This window comes from Aricia agestis, chromosome 16, assembly GCF_905147365.1.
Source record: "Aricia agestis chromosome 16, ilAriAges1.1, whole genome shotgun sequence".
Classification (NCBI taxonomy): Eukaryota; Metazoa; Arthropoda; class Insecta; order Lepidoptera; family Lycaenidae; genus Aricia; species Aricia agestis.
This window is the reverse complement of record NC_056421.1, coordinates 2781216-2803335: the sequence shown is the minus strand read 5'-3', so window position 1 is coordinate 2803335 and position 22120 is coordinate 2781216. Positions and strand designations below refer to the sequence as shown.

Sequence of the window (22120 nt, the reverse complement as noted above, 5' to 3'; positions counted from 1 at the left end):
ATGATTGTTTTACGAGCAGTTGTCATGTAACTAGGAATTAGCAAAAAGCCTCTATGATTAATGTAATAATGCACATAATTGTGCCAACGACTCTATCAGATTATAATGGAGGGGTTGGTTTTGTTGGTATTTATCATTAACGTAATTTGGCGGCGATTGGTCAGTTATGCAAATTGGCGTAGACCGGACTGCAATTTGGCCGGTGTTTAGTACAGTCGTCGACAAAAGTGTGACAGATGAAGTTTATTGCCGAGTTTCTAAGTGTTTTTGATAGTTTTCTTTTCAATAGCGTTGTTGATTGGTCAATTGTTTGACGTTAGCTAATCAAAAAACTAGTGAACGGATAAACTTTTGCCAAAAACCTCAGAAACCGAACATAAGTCTGGTAGCAAGTCGCAAAAAGAAGGTAAGCAAAAAATAAAGAAAAAGACGCAATATTTATTATCATTCCGCCGTGGGGCTGTTTTCGGAAATCGGATCATTCATTGAACTATAAGGATAATAGAAAAACATAGTGATGTTGTTTAAATAGCGCATTAAAGTAAGTAAGTTATTATTTTGTCAAAATATAAAGTTTAGATATGTTCTGTCCCTTGTGTGTTTAATAAACTAGTTTATTTTATGTATGTTGTCGACGACTGTACCGTAATGTCATCGATGTCAAGGATATGCCATCAATAATATTGAGACGTCAAATTCATTAAAAGGCCAATTCGGATTACATAGAAAATCTAATTCTGACGATGCATGTTTTGAGCTACTGATTTGAAAATTGGATGTCTAGTTTGACGAGCATAATTAATTGAATATTAATTGCCATCAGCTATGTTGCATACACATCCTGGATTGTGACGTCATATGTCAGTAGTCAATACGATTTACGCTCTAAGTTCAAACTGCTTAATTATACAGATGTGTACATATTTAAAATGGCGTTTAAAATTTTGGAATATTGAGCTTCAAATCTGTCAATTGTAACGACATGACTCTACGTATTGAGCTACCCTAACCCTCGTCTCATACCAAATCTTCCTAATCCTCATCACCTGTAAGTTGTAACAGCTTCTAGGGAGAGATAGACCATGCACCTGAGCTGAAGTGCTTTTTAATGTCACAAACAAGGTTGGAAAAAATGAACATAAATGCCCAAAACGCCCTGCAAATTTCTATTAGATGAATAATGAATATATAAAATATGCCTATGATAGCCGAAAATGCGCCTGCGTCTACTCATCTATAGTTACAAATGCACACATACAAGAAGTTTAACAAAACGGAACCGCGTACAAGTCCGGTTGGGCGACCAATATTTTATCAGCCGGCTGAATAATGCATGGCGGCACACACGTACGCCGGTGGCCAGACGAGGGGAAACTGTCACATTGGATCCATGCCATCAGGATCTGACTGTCACTATAGACCAGCTGTGGTCCTCAACCCTTTTTTCATGCGGGCCACAAACATGTTTTGATCTTGGTGCATGCCGCGGGCCGTAACAATTTTTTTTAGGGTTTTTTAACCCTAAAAAAAATGTTGCGGCAATGTATGTGTAACATTCTTCAAAATTTACGATTTAAAAGTGGAAAAAATTTAACGACTATCACGTAGACTTTACGTTATTTTGCCGGTGGGCGTGAATTCCAAAATTGTTTAACATCACGCGGGCCACAAATTAATTCCCGGTGGGCCGCGGGTTGGGGATCGCGGCTCTACACATTTCCAGCACAGCTGTACGATTTTGATAAAATTTGACCCAGATATGTACAGTAGATCCAATACTTATCTAATAAATGGCAAAGTGTGTCTGTCTGTTACCTCTTTACTCAAACCGCTGAACTGATTTTGCTGAAATTTGGTAATGGAAATTACTTTGTTATGTTATGGATGTTATGGAGTACTTTGTTTTATGTAATGGAGCCCCGGGAAAGAACAATATAGATACTTTTTATTCCGGAACAATGGGTTTATGTTCCTGCGCGTTAAACGAATTTTAGCGCGGCATCTAGTCAAATTATCTATATATTAATACGTGAGAGAAAAACTTTGTAACCATGTTTACGAAAAATTGGGAAACGTAGGTGCATGAAATTTCGCACAGTTATAGTTTATATGGTGAAGGAGTGCATCGAGCTAATATTATTTTAAAATGATGCTTTTATCATATATATTTTTAACAAATAAAACGTTACACACACTACGACACTACTACTAGGAAAAATGACAGATTTTTGAGTGACAAGCCTATACATACGAATTATACTCTTTTATTTATGGTTGAAGTCTGTTGACAACAAGTTGACAAATTGAAAATGGATTATTGTTTTTTTAATTTAATTTTAGATACTATTAGACAATGCTTAAACAGCCAGTCTGAGATCAGCTGAGTCCCAGAGACAAGAATTGAAAAAAACTATGATGAAGTCAATATTTTTTACAAAATATAGGTAGTAGTCCTCATGTCGTTACAAGTAAGGTCGAATTTCGACCATTGGGCGATCTCTAGTAAGCTTAATCAGGCATAAAGAAATCATGCGATTTCTATAAATTTTTGCTGCAAAAATCGTTTTGTAATTGAGCCATAATAGAGCCTTCTTGATTCAGTCAATTTTGCTCTTAGCAATATTCAGTTTTAATAATATAATATTATATTCTGTTTACACTGTTACAACTCGTTGAGTTGTTAATTAAAAATGTAAATTTTAACATAATAAATAATCATTGCTTAATTTTATTTAGCATTAAGGAACAGCATCATAATTATTATTACGTACATTTATTAAGAATATAGGTACATTAATATACATAACATCGAATTAGCAAAATAAAAACTATAGCCCATTTTCAACGACAGCGAAGTTAAATTCTATAGTAGCTATTTACTGGAAATTAAAAGAAAATTGAATACAAAACCGCCATAACATAGAAATTAGTACTCAATTTCGATTTGGCGCAACAGCCAACAGCTGGTTTAGAGTCGACCTACACCTACATATCGATATCGATAAAATTAACATCTAAATTATTGTACTTGCACAAATATTACCAAATATATTAATTAACAATTTAAATAAACTACGTAGTATACGGTCTAGTTAATAAGATATGTGTAAACCGCGAATGAGGCAATCCTAGTATCTTACGAGCTGAACACAAGTTCTCATTTAAACTTACACGTTCAATGTTCATATTACTAAAATCTTAGAAGCATAAACCAATCTTCTCGATATTATTAACAGATTTTCAGCATTTTAAAGCCTTACAAGTTGACTTATAATATTTAAATTTTTACGAAAACCATTTTGTTGTTGTTTTAGCCCGCGGCAGCATAATTTATAAGGACTCATCATGAAAGTAATAAAAAGGTCATTTACAGTCTGTCAAGAAAGTGAAGAAATTAAAAAGTGGCAACATCGTAGTGTCATCCCTTTTTTTCTTAGATTGATTTGGAAGGGATGACACTACGATGTTGCCACTTTTTAATTTCTTCACTTTCTTGACAGGCTACAGTTATAGTAACAATTATTATTGTGCAAATTGTTCTGAAGTCCAAAGCCCATTCTCCAAAACAACTCAGGCTCGTTAACAACTACAGTCACCACAGACATTCTATGTCTGTGACAGTCACAAAATGTTCTACTTTTCCCAAATCAAGTTTTTTTACTTGTGGTTTAGACATGTATGAAATGCCCGGAATACGGTATGATTGTTTAACACTTGAACTGTGCGCAGGCGTAGCGGAAGTGTAATTCTGTAACAGTGTTAGTGTAACGCGCACCTGCGCTTGCGCACCCGGTCTGTTTACATCTCACTAACGTAGAAACTTTAAAATTTTAAGCAAACGTTAGCCGAATGCGAGAGAAAGAGAGCCGACTTAATTTATCCTTAGTGCCTTAATTTAAATGCCTTAAAGACATGGACCTAAACACTGTATAGTATAAGTACAGCATGAAAACATAAATATTACTTTCTTCTTTTTCTATTTAGCATTTTTACAGACTTTCAATAAATGAGTAGGTTCTATGTTCGCCTGCGTGTATTTTTTTATTTGAGTATATTGCACCTTTACACCAAGAATGAGGAAGCACACATCCAACACCCAAAACGTCAATTACGATAATTGGGGTCAACTTATGTAAGATAGATCCGGCCCGCCGCTTCCGGATGTTTGAATATCGAACACGTGTAACGTCACTACGAAATTCGAACGACTTCAAAAGTGTTTTTTTTTTCTTTTTCGAGTGCCAGTCCTTTTGAAACTTCCTCAGGAAAAATGGCATATTATTAAGTTTGAATATCGAACAAGTGCAATGTCACTTCGAAATTCGAACGTTCATTTTTTTATTGGTAGGTTCAAAAGCAAAGGTACTTACTACTAAGGGCATAAGTATAAACGACACGTGCCTGTATTTAATGCTTTTAATGGCACTAAAGGGTAAGTGTAGGTTCTATTAATTGGGCGTTAACTGTCGACAATGGAAGGGTCCAGCCCTTTCAATTAAGTACATAGTGATTGCACTATCAAAACCAGGCATGGGAAATAAACACTTAGCTTTATTACAGGCTAAAACAAGTTTTTTGAGGGTTAAAGCGAACAACAATAAGCACTTTTCAATACTAGTAGTTAGTACACAGATATTTGGAGTATAGACTAATGAAGAGGGAGAACTTTTATAAAGGGCATAGGAAGCGAAATCAAAAACTAGAGGAAATAGCGAAAAATGTTAAAATAAGGGTTTACTTTTTTAATAGGTTCGACTAGGGAAATTAATATTCCCAATAACTCGTAACGCAGTTTTGGTTTCTATCCGCAGGCTAGCCACTCCTTTCTCTCCTCCTTCCTTCACCTCCTTTAAATTATTGTAGTTTAAGGATAACAGCAGTAGGTAGTAGGTACCAAAGTGTCCATGTCCGATAGGTGCCAAAAATTTAAAAGGTTAGCATTCCATAATATTACTAACTGTCCCGGCAAACGTTTCTTTGCCACAAAGTATTTTGCCCGTATTATTTTATTGAAGTGACTAAATAAGTATGTCACCATGGCAACGTCCATCGCTATCCCGTCGCACAAACAATGGTCGTCGTCAGTCTCGAGTTGTAATAATTTACTATTATTTATTTAACAAATGCACTTATCAATATAAAAAGTACCCAGTAGCCGATTCTCAGACCCACATAAAATTTGGTTAAAATCAGTAAAGCCGTTTCGAAGGAGTACGCGGCCTAACATTGTGACACGAGAATTTTATAACATATTAGATTAGTAGGTTTATTCAGTTTATTAAGTTTTAGTACCAACATTTTTTGTCACACCCTGATATTATGGCGTGTTAAGAGGAGTCCACACCGCCGTTTTTCCATACAAACGTTGTCCCCTGTTTTCTCCCTAGATAATGCCGGTAGAGTTATGATTTTTTTCCTGAATATACTTATATGGCCACTATTAGCATGTCCCTATGTTTTCTTTTTTTTCATAATTTTATTATTAAAAAAGATAAGAACGTCCAAAAACCCAAAAAAATGGCCAGATTTTCCTCTGTGTTCAAACACCCAGAAAACAAAACTGGCTAGAATATACAAAAAAAATAAAACATAGGAACACAGCTCAAGCCTTGCTTTAATTCTTATTGAAAAAAGTACTTAAATCGGTTAAGTTTTGGACAAGGAATCAGCGGACAACGAATCGAAGATTTTCTGTTCTTTTATTAGAACTTTTGTCGTATTGTCTCTATCGCGCTCTGCGGTGGGAGACTTGAGATTGGTGAGACAGCAATACATTTTCAAATACCTATTTTCAATTTCTCTCGCCCCTGGTGTATCCTCTTAAACTCATAAGTGCCACTCCCACCAAAAGGTCGTATTTCCAGCCGATTTGGTACATGAATGATAAAGGTGTCATTAAACATAATATTTAATTATTAATAATAATGTGTTATAAGACCAATTGATCAGTGATCAGTGATCACTAATTTTAATGAAAAGAACATTACAACATCACACCTTTAAATACACGTTTGAAGTATAATAAAAAATAATATTTCAAATTAACCTTTATTTTATTGTCATTATTAGTCATAATTCATAAGCACATAAACCTGTCGAAATTCATCGATTACACAATATTTTAAAACGATGTTTCCATCGATCAAAAGTTTTCTAAAGGTCGTACATGTGTATATACTTACATAATAATAATTATTAATATTGTGCTGTTTTTAAGTAAACTACTTGTAGTTTCAAGAGTCAAAACTCAAATATGAAAAGATAATTTTCAGATTATTAAGGGTAGGAAAAAAAACTGTTCACTTACACAATAATATTAGAATCATAAATGATAATATATTCAGCAAGTAAACAGTTTTTATACAGTTTTCAACAAATTAACGTCCAGGAAGCTAAACTCAAATAGTTATTTTACCCAAGACTACCTAAAATAACTACTTGCGTGTAAAGTATTAAAGTTTTTTAATTTTAAATATTTAACAAGATGGCGACCGCATCTACGTTGTGCCAAAGTTCGTATATCGCGCTGGAACCGTACATTTTTCATAAAAAGTATCATATATTTACTTTCTTGGGTCTCAATGTATATCCATTCTCCATACCAAATTTCGGCAAAATCGTTCAGCGTTTAGAACGTAAAGAGGTACAACAGACATACAGACACAATTTTGCATTTGCAATATTAGTATAGTATGGATTTGTTTATTTTCTATAGACTATTTTTACTCAAATTACATTAACGATCATATAACTCCGGACGGACAGTACTCAGAATCATGATAGACAGGCAATCAATTATTATTAAACATCTAAATGCATTAAAACATCAGAAGAGACGTGCAAACGAACCAAACACATCAACACATAATTAAATTTGATAACAGATTTGTAATTTAAGGTCAATGGGCCCGTTTAAATATTACATCAATCAAATTAATAATTAAAATTGACAATGAACCCTCTGCACTAAATAGGTTAAGGTTGCATTATTCATTATTATTTTATTATTCTTAATTATAACTTTTTAATGCATGTAATTATTGTTACGAATAATTTTGTCAAATCGGTAATTTAGCATACACTGTTATGAGTTTTTATGTAATTATATGGGCATTTTTCTGTTTAAATTTTAAATCATGTATTTTAGATGCCACTACATTTTTTGTAGATCATAAGAGAAATCTATTATTAGCTCTAAAATTTTGTTTATATAGTACTTAACTTAAAAGTTTGGGAGCGTTTGGTGAGAATCGGCATTAGAACCAATGATTATTTTCACCAAACACGCCCCTTGTATCGCAGTATCCCGGAGCGGCCTTTGAGGTCATGTATCTTACAGTTTTCACCTAAACTTATGTGTCACCAAAGTCATTAGATTTTATGGGCGTTATTTGAGCATTCGGTTTTGTGAAAACCTTTGTTAAAATTTAGTTTGTTATTATTTTTAGCAATATTCCGCGAAATAAACCTTTAACCTTCAAGTAAATGAGTGAGTGTACGCCCTATGCGTACAGCACCTTCCTTCTCCCACACTGCCTATGCGTACACTCGCATGCAAGAACTTGCAAACACCACCACCACACAAGCAATAATGTTGGCAAATCCGTGCAAGGCCCCTCACCACCATGCAGGTTGAAAACCTCGACGCGCGGAGCATCACCGGAGCATCCTCAGGATGTGGACTCTACGAACAACGTCCGTCAAACCTTTGTTTCAAGATGAGATGCGTTTAAAAGACTGCCAATCTTAGGCTCCTGTTGGCTGTTCTGTACCTAGAGTTCAACCATTAAGGCCTTGAACGGATGAACGAATGAATGAATACACACACCGCAGGATCCGGTGGCAATACCTTCGGGTCACATCGCCTTCAGATCAATCATTCGCCCACTGATGAACGATGAACGATATTGAAACCAACAGAGTGGAAAACTGTTTGAGACGTTGACAAACTATTAAGTAAATCTAGCGATGTCGAGCCTATTAAACTCAAGTATTTTACTTGAATATTTAATGACTTATTATGTATAATAATTAAGCAAGCATATTTTAATCGACTTCAAAAAAAGAGGATTATATATTCATCTGTTTATATTTTTCATCTTTTTAGAACCCATGGCATATTTTGAATGTTTCACGACTTATTTAGTATCCAAATCGTATTTTTTTCTTAAAACTACGGATAGAACTCCCGAACTCCGAAATAAAGGCCCCTCTAATGTCGCGATATAGGTACATAGATTTAAATCTATGTCTATATAAGGTTTTACAGAGCAAATTTTCTACTCACCACATTGATCTTCCCCAGGATATGGTTGATCTGGTCTTTGCTGCACATTTTGGAGTCTTCTGATCACATTTCACTACACTATTCTCACACTGTTAAGATTCTACCAGTTTTTACAAAATTCTTTATATAAACATTTTGATACCCTTCAAATCCCTTCTAGAAGGAAAACACTGGTTACTTATTAGTTCTTATTGAGGTTTATTTTTTAATTTATTTTAATACCTTGGTCAATCATGATTCATGAAGTTCAAAATCTTCATAACGTTTTTTAAATAAAATTTTGCAACTACCCTCATTTTGCCCATAATGAGTAATTTAAAATTTAATGTCACATACGTTAACAACTAAATGATATCTTTAATCTACAGAAGATCTACATAAAAAGTATTAAAAAGTGGACATTACATAATTACATTAAAGATAAGGTGATATTAAAAATATAACCAAAATAAAATTACGTTTAATATACAACGTTTTTACGATCCCATAAAGACAGTTTTGTAACTTAATTTCTTAAGACTGCATCATAATTTTGGTACAAGGCAATTTTAAAATTTCAATTGAATTTATCGTAAATTGTATAATAATTATGTATTCACAAACAAAGACGTTCGAAATATTCAAAAACAGGAAGGAGAAGAAGAAACGTCATTAGTTTGACGTATTGAAACGTCATTCGTCAATTTGGCAATTCACAAAGGAGCCATAAAAAAAAGATGATTTTTTTTAACTGGCATGTATAGCCGAACAATGCCCGCTTTAAGTGGCCCATATTTTTGATCGGCCAGCATTCTATGGGCCAAATTACCGTATTTTCGTGCCAGAACTGCATTCCACAGTGAAATACCACACAACAAAGCATCTTAACAACATGTTATGCAACTTCTTACCCAACAGTGTTCAATATAGATCGATATCTGTTAATTTAAATTTTCTTGTGTCTGTTGTTACGACAGATAATCAACGCGTTGACATTAATTATTGTTGTGTTCATTACTTTCTTATATCCGGAATGATAACAGCATGTTATGAGAACATTTCTATTTTGGTCGAGTCATAAATATTTTGTGTTTTTTTTTACATGCTTTACTATAAAAAGATATCTACTTACTTAATTTTTAAGATTTGCTCTGATATTAATTCCTGTCTTTACCAATTGACAAAGCAATTTATATATTTTATAGCGTGCGTTTCAAAATATCTGCTTGAAAAAAAATGCTGTTTATTATAATAAGTAAAGATTCTGCCAAATAAAATTAGGTTATGTTCAGATGTATTAGATTGTTTTTTTTATAATAAATAAGTATAGCTATATTAAAGTTAATCATAACGATTCACAAACAATATAGATATGCAATAGGGCGTTTACGGAACTACAGGTGTTATATTATGTTATTAATCAAACTTATAAGAATTCTCCGCACCTTCTATGTAAGAAATACTTGTATAATCTACGACTTCTATTTGATTACATAAATAAAATAAGAAAAAAAAACAACTAACAAAGTTACAAAACTAGGTTACCGTTGTGGTGAGAATCTACGTTTTGCTTTTAATACACCACTCTTTAACCCCCTTACCTACTTATAGGTAGCAAACATTTAGGCAGCGTATAAATATTTAATATTAGCTCATTTTCTTTGTCATGCGTCTTTCCTGACATGCCAGACAAACATAAGCAGACCGTAAATATTTTTAGTACCTAATACGGGGATCTAATAGGAAATATTATTATTTTTTGAAGCTAGAGGCATTCAATAAACAAATAGTTTTGTTCCGTGTTTAAGAACGTTCTTACTTTCTGTCAATATTCTGATATGACGTGTGCAACAGTGCCCTCTGCTCCGACTTTTTCATATTATTATTCCCTATTATTTGTGCAATCTCTGGGCATAAAAATGCATGTAGTAACACCACTTCCATAAACGCAAGAAACGCAACTAAATATTTTCAGTAACGCGACATTTACCGCCAATACTAAATCCGGTGGTACGGTCAAACCTGATGCACCAGTTCCTTTTTGTTATAGGATGATGGTCGAAAATAACAACAGTTTTGTCGGCAACTGTACATGTCACGTGCGTGCGCGTCGTGCGTGCACGTCCTAGGCTAGCAGCGGCGCGTGACGCTTCCTAGTGCAAGTGTATACCATTCTCTACTAATATAAAATGTTTGTCCGTCTGTCCGTTAACTTTTTAGAGATAAAACAGTAAAACCACTATTTAAACTAAAATGTTAAGTGCGTCTGTCTGTTACTTCTTTATTTTTCTTTCTAAACCAATTTTTATGGGTACCTTCTATGATGGTAAGTGGTAATCAGAAGCTTGAGTCCCGAGAAAGGACATAGGATACGTTTTATCCCCGAAAATATATATAGCTTTCGCGCTCGTTTATGTCTTTTGTATGAAAACACTCCTGTTAAGTACTTAATTGTTTAAATACAAGTAGATTGCATAGTAGATATTCAAATGGGTGAAATTTTGAACACCACTTAGCCTTAGTTCAGACACAGCGTTCACACTCAACCTCTCGGTTCCAGCTTTGCCTAAACATAGCACTTAGATAAAATCTAGTATCTACTAACTCTTTTTAAATGTAGGCTAATCATAACCCGTCCAAATTCCGCTGGTCACTCAGCCCACACAGTTCAGCAGTGATAAACTCGTATTTAATTTCCCTCGTGTTCATATGTCACCGGTCTTCAGAGGTCGGGGGTCAGAGAAACTGCACATCATTGCTTTCTCTCTGCACCTCCATGTAATTGAACAAGTAGCTAATTTAATAGTTACTATATCATTAAGATGAGGGGCATAGATCTCTAGAAGCGGTGTTTTCGAGCAATCAAAATATTAATCTACTAGCTGGCCCGGCAACGTTGTTTTGCCAAAAAGTACATAAAAACTCAGGCCTAACGAATGTACCTACTTCATTAAAATCGGTTGAGCCGTTTTGGAGCGCGCAAAAACATTGTGACACGAGAATTTTATATTATATATTAGATAGAATATGCATTTTAAAGTCTAGTGTCTGAACTTTGGACAATATCGTATCGGTATACTTGTACAATACGACAATTATACAGGGTGTAACAAAAATTAGTGATAATACTTTAGGGTGTGTACGTGTTCCTTGTAGAGAGTTCACTGTGAAAGTAGCAGGTCTGAAAGACGAAAAAATTTTTTCACTTTTGTATGGGTGGGACGCCCGAGAGTCACGAGTTTCCCCATACAAAAGTGAAAAAAATGTTTGGTCTTTCAGCGCTGCTACTTTCACAGTGAACTCTCTACAAGGAACACGTACACACCCTAAAGTATTATCACTAGTTTTTGTTACACCCTGTATAGGTGTATAGGTACTCTGAAGTTACAGTCCAATCAATTAATAGATAAAGAGATGGAAAGAGTGGGTGACCGAGAATCTAAGCATTTTTTTCAGAAACTTATGAACTTGAAAACTTATAAGTTTCTGAAGTACATAATCGCTTTGGTACCAGCTCACACAACCTCCTTAGAGCCAATCATAAACTGAACTATAACGATTTTTTGTCTTCTTAATCTTAATTCTAAATCTCCTAAAAAGTATGCATATCAAAACCAGTGCATCGGCTACCAAGCGCGGAGATATCATCGCCGCTCCCGGTGTTGAGACATGGTCGAGACTGTTGACTATCGCACCACGTACAGCTTTCTAGATCTCTGATACCCTCCTGCCCGAATAATATGGCTTGTCCAAAATATATGAAGACATTTTAAAATTTTAGTTTTTCTTCGAAATAGTGATGTTCCTTAAAATATTGAATTCTAGCTTTTTATTGGCATTTTCTGGAAAAGTCTGCAAATTATTTTACAGCTTAGGTGTTATGCAGCTGAAGAGGCGTATAATATTGATTATGATTGCCAGATCAACGAATATTGTGCTTACTGAAGGATGTTGGCAATTGGGTTTTTGAATTTTTTTTTTTTTGTGATAAATGGAAAGATCATAATATATAAGTTTTATAACAAAACTATTTTTTTTTTTTTTGCAATAATTAAAAAGTTATTTCAAAATAAAAATTAAATTTTAAATTCAGTACCGAAGATCCGCCGACAGCTCCCGAATAAACCCGAGCGCGTGTGACGTCACAATGTTAGTTTTTGCTCATTGTAGCATACAGAGATATAATAATTAGTACAGTGTTTTGAGTTTTTATCTAGTAAATTCTGTTGGCATTGTTAAATAATCAAAAATGTCAAAACTCAAAAGTTATCGCTCTTGTTTTGTACCATTATGTACAAATACTACAAAAACAACTCCTGAAAAAATGTTTTTAAATGTTCCACAAGACGAAAAACGTCGAAAGAAATGGTTTCAAGCAGTGCACCGAGATTATTCAAAAACAAAATCAAATTTTTTTTGTTGTGAAGATCATTTCGATGTAAGTATTCATAATAATATTGTTATTAATTATTATTTATCTAAGTGTATAAATCGAATAAGTATAGTTCAGTAATTAATTTTTTTACCTGGGCTCCGAATCATAACCTATAGCTTTATCACCGTAACTCTCACGTGATGCTCTACAATTAATAAAATAATTATTAATTATATTTAATAGAGAATAAATACTTATTTTCATTTAGAATAGTATTTTTTAACAGACTTACCTTGATGCCTTAGCACCTCGAACTTCAGCAGAATTAAACCGAACGTCATTTTTTAAAAAATTAGTGATCATAAATATATCAACATCAGGAATATTATCCGATTTTGCTTTTATAAATCCTTTATCACACATAGTTAGTCGAAATAAACTTTTCAAATCGTTTTTCACTAATAAATTTGAGATATTTTTATCAAGTCAAAGATAATAGCCATAAACACTGTACTATCATGAAATTGCTTTAACATTATGACGTCACAAGTATGGCGACCAATCATGGCGCGTTTACAGTCACGTGATTTTTATTTGAATTTTATCAATTTTTAATTGTTTATAAATATTTAAAAAAAAAATTTTTCAAGTTTTTTGCATTAAAAATCAATATAATTAATAATAAAGTTTTAAAATACATAAAAAAAAAATCAATACTTTTTTTTTTTTCAAAATCCCAATTATGGATTTCTATCATGGACCATTGGTACAGAGGGCCTTGAGACTAAATGACTGATGAGTAATGATTATTTAATTTAGTTAGTAAACAATGTTTTTTATCCTTGCAAGGGTTAACAGCTTGTATAACAAAATCTTTCATCTTAAAAGGACAACAACATAAATACCAAAAGACATTGAACTGTTAAATAATCCGTAAAAGGTGTTCAATATTTATCGAGTCGGCCATTTTTATTAATTAACGAGTTACATAATTAACGAGTTATTAACGAGTTTCGATTTGTTAAAGCCTATTTGCGTTTTCACTTCCATGTAATAAGTCTTACCGATCTTACCACTTGCCAAATCGAGTGTTTCGGAGAAAGTACCAATACTTATTAATTTGTGAACATTGCCCAAAAGGCATGAAATCGTTCACGGTAAATGCGAAAAGTGTGCACGCGATTTGCTACCTTATGCGGACGCGATAAGGACTATAACGACACGACGCTCTCGTCGATATGTAAACACGAAAGTAAAAGCCTATTGATAGGTTTATTTGGAAAGTACACTTGAAGTACCTAGTCTAAACTACTTCCTAATTCGCCACACTTCCACTAGTCCAAGTTTAAACAAAGTTAACATTAACATAACGGGATTAGTGATTACTTAACCGATTCGTGGCCACTGCCGCGCTCAGCGCGTCATTTAAAAAGATTCAGTGAGGCCGATGACGCGCCAGGCGCGGCATACAAGGATTGTTAAAAAACACGTTAAAACTAATTTATTATACTGTAATTACAATGCCTTAGTCTAAATGTGCATAAAACACAACCAGTGGCCAATGCCGCACGTGGGGCGTCATCGTTTAGCAGGGCCGATGACGCTTATGGCGCGTCATCGAACAAACTGCTTGGCCTGTGGTAAGAATTCGTGAAAATGAAGGTGGCAACGAATCGGTTAAGAGTTAAGGTCTCACGCCTAATTGAAATCAGTAGTACCCAAATACTAGATGACGATGATCCGTTGTGTCAATACTCCTTTACAACCGTACATTTTTCCGGGATAAAAAGTATACTTTGTCCTTTCCCGGGAATCAAAGTATCTCCATACCAAATTTTATCAAAATCGGTTCAGCAGTTTGAGCGTGAACAGCTAACAGACAGACAGACATACTAAACACTAAAGTAACTAAAACAACTGTATGCATGGAATTCGGGCTCAACGGAAGATTTCAACTTTACTATGCAAGTCAATCAATTTTTGATACTCAATTTGAGTACCAATAATATTATTTATTAGGTACAAAAAAAATTGAACAGTAATCTTAAATTAAGACCAAAAATAATTAAAATTATTTATTTTAATTGCAAAAGTTTAGTTGTACCGTACTATGTGTACATTTAATGCTGTCTAAAACACTTGTACATTTTATCATAAACTCAAGTAATTGGCCAATTTAGTAATACGCAGTAACATTTCTAGCGGTTTTAGCACTTTAAACAATTTCATGTCAAAATCCGTTGCCTAACGCGAGACAATAAAAAATATCGCAATTTTGTGAGAGCTACTGTAGGCAGCCTACTTTTATTTCTGAATTAATAAACCTCTGCAAGTAAAACCTTCAATAGTCCATACAAATTTTATAGATGCGAAAGTGTGTCTGTCTGTTACCTCTTCACGCCAAAACCCTTGAACCGATTTTGCTGAAATTTTGTGTGGAAAAAGAAGAATATTTTGAGTCCCGGGTACATTTTTCGACATAAAAAGTATCCAATGTCCTTTACATTGGATACTTTTTATGTCATAAAATGTAGTTCGTACTGTTCCCACTTCTAGTATTTGTCACTCTCATCTATATATATAAAACACAAAGGTGACTGACTGATTGACATAGTGATCTATCAACGCACAGCCCAAACCACTGGACGGATCGGGCTGAAATTTGGCATGCAGGTAGATGTTATGACGTAGGCATCCGCTAAGAAAGGATTTTGATAAATTCCAACCCCAAGGGGTTCAAATAGGGGATGAAAGTTTGTATATAATAATACTTCTTAACGCGAGCGAAGCCGCGGGCAAAAGCTCGTGTCTCAATTATATTATTAGTCAATTACTTCTTCTTTTATCAATTTTTAACCGACTAAGGAGAAGCGAGCCTCGTAAACTACTGGTTCGATTTTAACAATTTAGGTGTCAATAGTTTAGTAATGAAAAATGATGCCACGGATGCATTTTTACGTAGTCGGGTTATAGTTTTAAATTATTACTCGTTTTAAATATTATCTACAATCACATTACCTATCTAAGTATTAGCACAAATTACTAAGGCGGTTTATATAGTCAGTACTCAAGATGCGACCCGGTCTCAAGACGCGGTTCGGCTCTGTGAGTGGTCCAAATTTTGACAGCCAACCAATCACAGAGCCTGAACCGTGTCTTGAGACCGAGATGCATCTTGAGTATTGGCGTTACAATGCTAAAGACACAAAAATTAAAAAAAAAATGCCTTTTTCGATTGATCACAATAATTTATTCACAGTCCACACCATTGTAACCGAAGGACAGATCGACAGGTATGCAATAATTTATTACACGATTATTTTGTGTGTGATGCGTTGACTACAAATTAAGAGTTTCATCATAATCGGCCCATATATAACTAAGCAGGAAAAAATTTGAAAAACTAATAGGTACTTAACAAAAAAAATACAAGTCCGAAAACTTTGACCGCAACAACTGCAAATTGTAAAAATATCTATTTAAAAAAATACGTGTGGCACTCGGGGACTGCCGCGGTCAAGCTATTGCATAGCATTTTTTATTATCATAAAATGCAATTATTATTCGCATACGTCTAGTCGCACGCACGAGGCGAGGAGTGTGAGGTTTTTTCGTTACGAAATATCTTGATTCGGTCGCCGCGCTCAAAGCCCGAGATAAAAGCTATGTAAAATGTTATTTTTAGGCCGATATAAATAGTCAGTACTTAAGATGCGACCCGGTCTCAAGACGCGGTTCGGCTCTGTGATTCCAAATTTTGACAGCCAACCAATCACAGAGCCTGAACCGTGTCTTGAGACCGAGACGCATCTTGAGTAGGTACTGACTATTTATACCGGCCCTAAACACATAGTTAAGGAGTAATGATTACTAAAATAATAATAATTTAGAGTTATAGATGATTGACTTTATAGGTCGTGTGAAGAGACCCTAATTAAGAAATGTTTAAAAGCAGTGTTTCTCAAACTTATATAAAATATTATATTTTTTCACGTACTTGACAAGACTATCGCTTTTGTGTTTTTTTTTTTTTGACAGATGTTTTTTAAGCTGATAAAATTATTATGATTTTCTCGCGAGGGAAGTGCAAGTTAAAGAAAACATTGCGAAGAAAATACTTAACGCATGGTCGCCAAATACTAGAGCACTAAATTACTAGAGCAATGAGCAATTCGCACACAAACGACATATAAAACGGCGGTGTTGTAAGTACGAAGATGTTACAAAACACGACAAAACGCTGCGCAGGCGCAGATCGCTCGCGTGAGACGGTTTATGTAATACAGAATACTAGATGACGCCCGCAACTCCGTTGCGTCAAAATTCGTTTATCGTTCGGGAAACATACATTTTTTCTGAATAAAAAGTACCATAATATGTCCTTACCCGGAACTCAAAGTATATCTTCATATCTAGCAAAATCAGTTCAGCGGTTTGGTCGTAAAGAGGTAGATAGACATAATGTCGCATTAATTATAATTCATCTATACTTATTATAAAACAAAGTCGCTTTTTTCCCTCATGTCCCTTTGTTCCCTTTAATCTTTAAAACTACGCAACTGATTTTGATGATTATTTCAGTGTTAGATAGGCCATTTATCGAGGAAGGCTATAGGCTATATTTTATCACGCTATGACTAATAAGTAATAGGAGAATGTGGGAAAAAACGGGAAAATTATTTGAAAGGGCTTATCTCGCGAACTACTGGAGCAATTTTTATGTTATTTGGCACTGCTAAGAAGTAGACCACGTCGTGAAAGATCATAGGCTATCGATTTTAATCACTTTTTTACATTGGCTATATATTTTATTCCCATGCGACGCCGGGGCGGGTTGCTAGTAATATTAATAAAGTAGTTATCATGGATGTCTGAAGATTGTAGTTTATGTAGATAGTAGATATCTATCTAAACATAATGTAATAAGTCAAGAACAACATAGTGCCAAGTCTTATTGTAAAATATTCAGTCACAAGGATATAAAATAAGGGAAAAAATAAACACCAGAAAATATGCTTGAGCTAGCTACTAGAAACATTAACAAAGTATTGTACCAATGTTTGCGTGCCAGAAATACTATTAAAAAAACTAATTTTATGTATTACAAATAACATAAAAAAGTATTAATGTAATACGGCTAAAAAACCTTATGAAATATTTTATACCACTTTGCAATAAGATGAAAATATCTAACTAGAGATAAAGCTAGGTGTTGTTTATGCTATGAGTTCTTTATGACGTCCACTATTGCATAATTCAACAGCACGAACTTATTGAACTAAATACAATTAAATATTAATTACATTCACCTTGATACATCTCATTCGAAAGGTTTTTCATAACTGACTTTCGAAAAAGGAGGCTACGTTCGCCTGTATATAATATTTCAATTATTCATATAATATTATGATGATGTAATTTTTTAAATCACGAAAAAAAACAAAAATTAAAACATAGTGCCATGTAAATCAGCATATTTTTTTTTTGTTTTGTGTCATATTGTTAATGGTTAAATATTCATTGATATTTGTATAGGTAATTTACTATTTTTTGCAGATATACAACAAAAATTTAGTAAAAAGTGACAGTGTCCCACATAAAACATCTCACAAGTGAATCAATAACAATTTTTACTGTATTTTCATAAAACTTTCTTGATTAATGGCTACCATTTATACATATTAGTATCTGGCGTGTTTGATTTATATGAACGTTTCATAATTGCCGTGAAAGCTAATTTGTTTAGATCACTTTAGTGACGGCTATCAAAGTATCAACCGACCTATTGACACACAATCTTATCAAACTAAAAAAAGGCTTTATCTAATAGAATTACTAGTTTACAATTCCCAACTAATTAATAAAATATAAAGAAACCTGTGAATTTCTGATTTAATTTTTTTTTTTATTTATTTAAAAAAATATATAGGGATTCTCAAAGTTTTGTTTTGTTTTTATTTTTTATATATTTTGTAGACTATAATATCATTAACAGCATTTATTTATTGTTTGTTTAATAAGTTATTAATTAGTTTTTAAGATCTACAACTTCAGTTGACAAAGAAAATTCTAGTAACAACGCGGCGCTAAGATCTATCTAGTACCAGCGCTAACGTTGCCATTGTCCTTGTAGGAAAATGTTACCTGTATTTTCCTCGGAAAAGCGAGTTGGTTAACCTTTGGGCGGTCACCAGACAGCTAGCTCGACAAAATGATGTATTGATTTATCTTGCATTATGAGTGATTCTACAAATTCCTCTATTGCTATCTAGATGATTTCTTAATGTACAGATTTGAATGATTTGATTTTTGATAATAATTAAATCATAACACTAGGCCAAGAAATATTTTTTACATCTTACGCACTGCTACTATATTTAAACGAGTTCAAAGAAAAACCCCGTATATTTATCTTTATGTGATAATTATTTACACTTCAGCAAATATACGTTATTTATGAAACAGATGAACATTGCGTGAACAAAGTTGCGGGCATTATCTAGTTAAATGAAAATGATAACAATAAAGTGTTCTGCGCACTGATTCTTTCATCGTTGCAACGCACTTGTGAGGCTGTTGCACCCTCACTATCCTCTCTTATCTTTATCTTTGTAGATACAGCTTTATGTCGGAAAAAAATATTTCATAATAGTTTAAAACCAAAAGTAGATTAATATTACCTGTACATATTCCTTAAAAAAATTGAAGTTCAAGTTTTATTTCGAAAAAAATAATACTGTGTTACTTTTTTTAAAATCTAAACCGGATTAAAACTGTCGACAATCAATGTAGGTATTCCGGAATTTATTAGCATCCGTAATCTTGTGACTCACGGAGACAATAAAAACTAATTTTATTAAACTAGTTTTTTAAATACCACACATTTTACCTAACTCAAAACATTTTGCGCATCGCAAAAAATTTAAAATAAAATTTACGGATTTAGTCAATTTTTTTTGCCACCCACTCATTAAAAATAAAAAAAAATATACCTCAATTAAAAAAAAAATAAACCTCAATAGCACAGCACAATCACAGCACAGCACAGACCGATCGATACTCTCCGCACGACGCGCGTGGCGCCACCGCGTTTCGTTTAGTGACTGGCTCGGGCTGGCTGACTTTCATGCCTGCAGCCTCGGATGCACCGCACACCGGCTTGCAGGGAAATTAGATATGTGGGCTTACCTGAAACAAAAAAAATCTCATGAATGGGATGACAATAAATACCTAAATTATTCTAACCCATCCATACTAATATTATAAGTGTGTCTGTCTGTTACTTCTTCACGCCCAAACCGCTGAACCGATTTTGCTGATTTTTGGTACGAAGATACTTTAAGCCCCGGGAAAGGACATAAGAAACTTTTTATCCCGGAATGATGTACGGTTCATACGCGATACACGATTTTTTACAAAATGGACGTCATCTAGTACTAACATAAAATTAAAATATTATAAATGGTAAAGTCCGTTACTGCTCCATGTCAGAATAGTTTTAACTTTTAATTGTCCAAAAATGTACGGTTCCTGCTCAATGAACGAATTGCTCGTTCTAATAAAATAGTTACGAGGATACACCAGGGCCACAGAATATATAATAGTACTCCGTACCAGGGCCTAGAGAAATGAAAAAAAAGTACGTGTAATATCTGTAGCTGTCTCCCTTACCTCAAGCCTATACCGCAGAACGCGATAGAGACAACTGCAGAAAATCAAGAAAATCAACGATTCGTTGTCCCCTGATTCCTTCTCCAAAACTTAACCGATTTAAGTACTTTTTTCATTAAAGATTAAAGAAAGGCTTGAGCTGTGTTCCCATGTTTTATTTTTTTTTCGTATAAACTAGCCAAATATGTTTTCTGGATGTTTGAACACAGCGGAAAAACTGGCCATTTTTTTGGGTTTTTGAACGTTCATATCTTATTTAATAATTAAATTATGAAAAAAAAAGAAAACATAGGGACATTGTATTAGTGGCCGCAGATATTTAGGAAAAAAATTATAACTCTACTAGCATTATCCAGGGAGGATACAGGGGACAACGTTTGTATGGAAAAAAAGGGCGGTGTGGACTCCTCTTAAGGGAATAAAAAAGTTTGAGATGCACTTAAGCTGCTGCAGAGCACGCGCCATTTTTTTTTGACACCTTACTTACATCATCAAAAGTCTGGTCAAAGCATCCAACATTAGTATTTCATTAATTAACTTTTAGCACCTAAAGTTACAAGTTATGCAACAGACAGAAAATAAATGTATTTTTGTATCACTTTAAACTATGCTTTAAACCTATTACGTTAAAATGTTTTCAAGTTCCCCTATGAATTTATGGTGATAGTATTTACGAGCCATTAACTGCTCTTGAAATATCAAGAGAGTGAAGGTTTGACATTAAAATCTATAAATATAATATTATGTAGACTGTAGTTAACATTATTTTGTATCTGTTTGTAATAATTACATATTAATTATTATGTTGTGTTTGTTTTGTATATTTTTGTCTTGTTGTATTTTGTCTTTGTAGTATATGACCTTTTTTAAGCGTGATTAGAACTTTGAAGACACGCCTTAGATAGCCAAACTCAAAAACTTTTTTGGCGATCGACCGGGATATGTGCGACTCCCCAGTACGGTCTTTCCCACGAAAACTCCATGATTCTCCCCTCTACGTCAAAATAGCGGGTACTGTGGAACCTACCACAGTCCATAGACCACAACATAAGCACCTAATTAACTATTTAAAAAGTATGGGGTAACAATATTGTTCTTCGGAAAAATATATATCTTATATCTCACAATATATCTATATATAATAAATATATCTCACAATGTTAGGCCGCGTGCTCCTCCGAAACGGCTTTACTGATTTTAACCAAATTTTATATGCATATTCACTATTCAGTGGGTCTGAGAAATGGCTACTGGGTACTTTTTATATTGATAAGTGCATTTGTTGAATAAATAATAGTAAATTATTACAACTCAAGACTGACGGCGACCATTGTTTGTGCGACGGGATAGCGATGGACGTTGCTATGGTGACATACTTATTTAGTCACTTCAATAAAATAATACGGGCGAAATACTTTACATGGCAAAAAAGCGTTTACCGGGACAGCTAGTATTTTTATATGTTTTTTATACTTACTTAATTTATTACGTTAACCGTGTAGACCGCGTCTTTCATTAAGCTGCTAGTGGTAAACACTATTTTCTAAATTGCCAGCATTAAGGCAGCCAGTAAAAGCTGTATTATGCAAGTAATGTTGTTTTTGCTGCACAATCACATAACGTACTGCAATAAAGTGAGAAATAAGTGACTGTGTCATTATAAAATTGCGTCTTTTAAGTAAGTAAGTAAGTAAGTCTTTATTTCCAAGAAATTGGTTACAATGTTCTTATTATTATTATATTTTATAGTTCACAATTTCTGCCTCTAGGGCGTGGAAATATAATATAAAAATAAATCATGCTTTATT

The 22120-nt window shown here is 33.8% G+C and overlaps 1 protein-coding gene across 4 annotated transcripts in view; it reads right to left on the bottom strand.

Moving 5' to 3' along the window:
* The window catches only part of LOC121734958 (disheveled-associated activator of morphogenesis 1), a 78840-nt gene extending 59110 nt beyond the window's left edge, over nucleotides 1-19730 (bottom strand). For all 4 annotated transcript variants that reach the window (XM_042125607.1, XM_042125608.1, XM_042125610.1 and 1 more), the window contains exons 1-2: nucleotides 19634-19730; nucleotides 8288-8457 (exon numbers count right to left, since the gene is read on the bottom strand). In XM_042125607.1, coding sequence (XP_041981541.1) covers nucleotides 8288-8335 — 48 coding nt within the window. In that variant the 5' untranslated portion in view covers nucleotides 8336-8457; nucleotides 19634-19730. The remainder of the gene's footprint in view (nucleotides 1-8287; nucleotides 8458-19633) is intronic.
* Between the last annotated feature and the right edge of the window lie 2390 nt (nucleotides 19731-22120).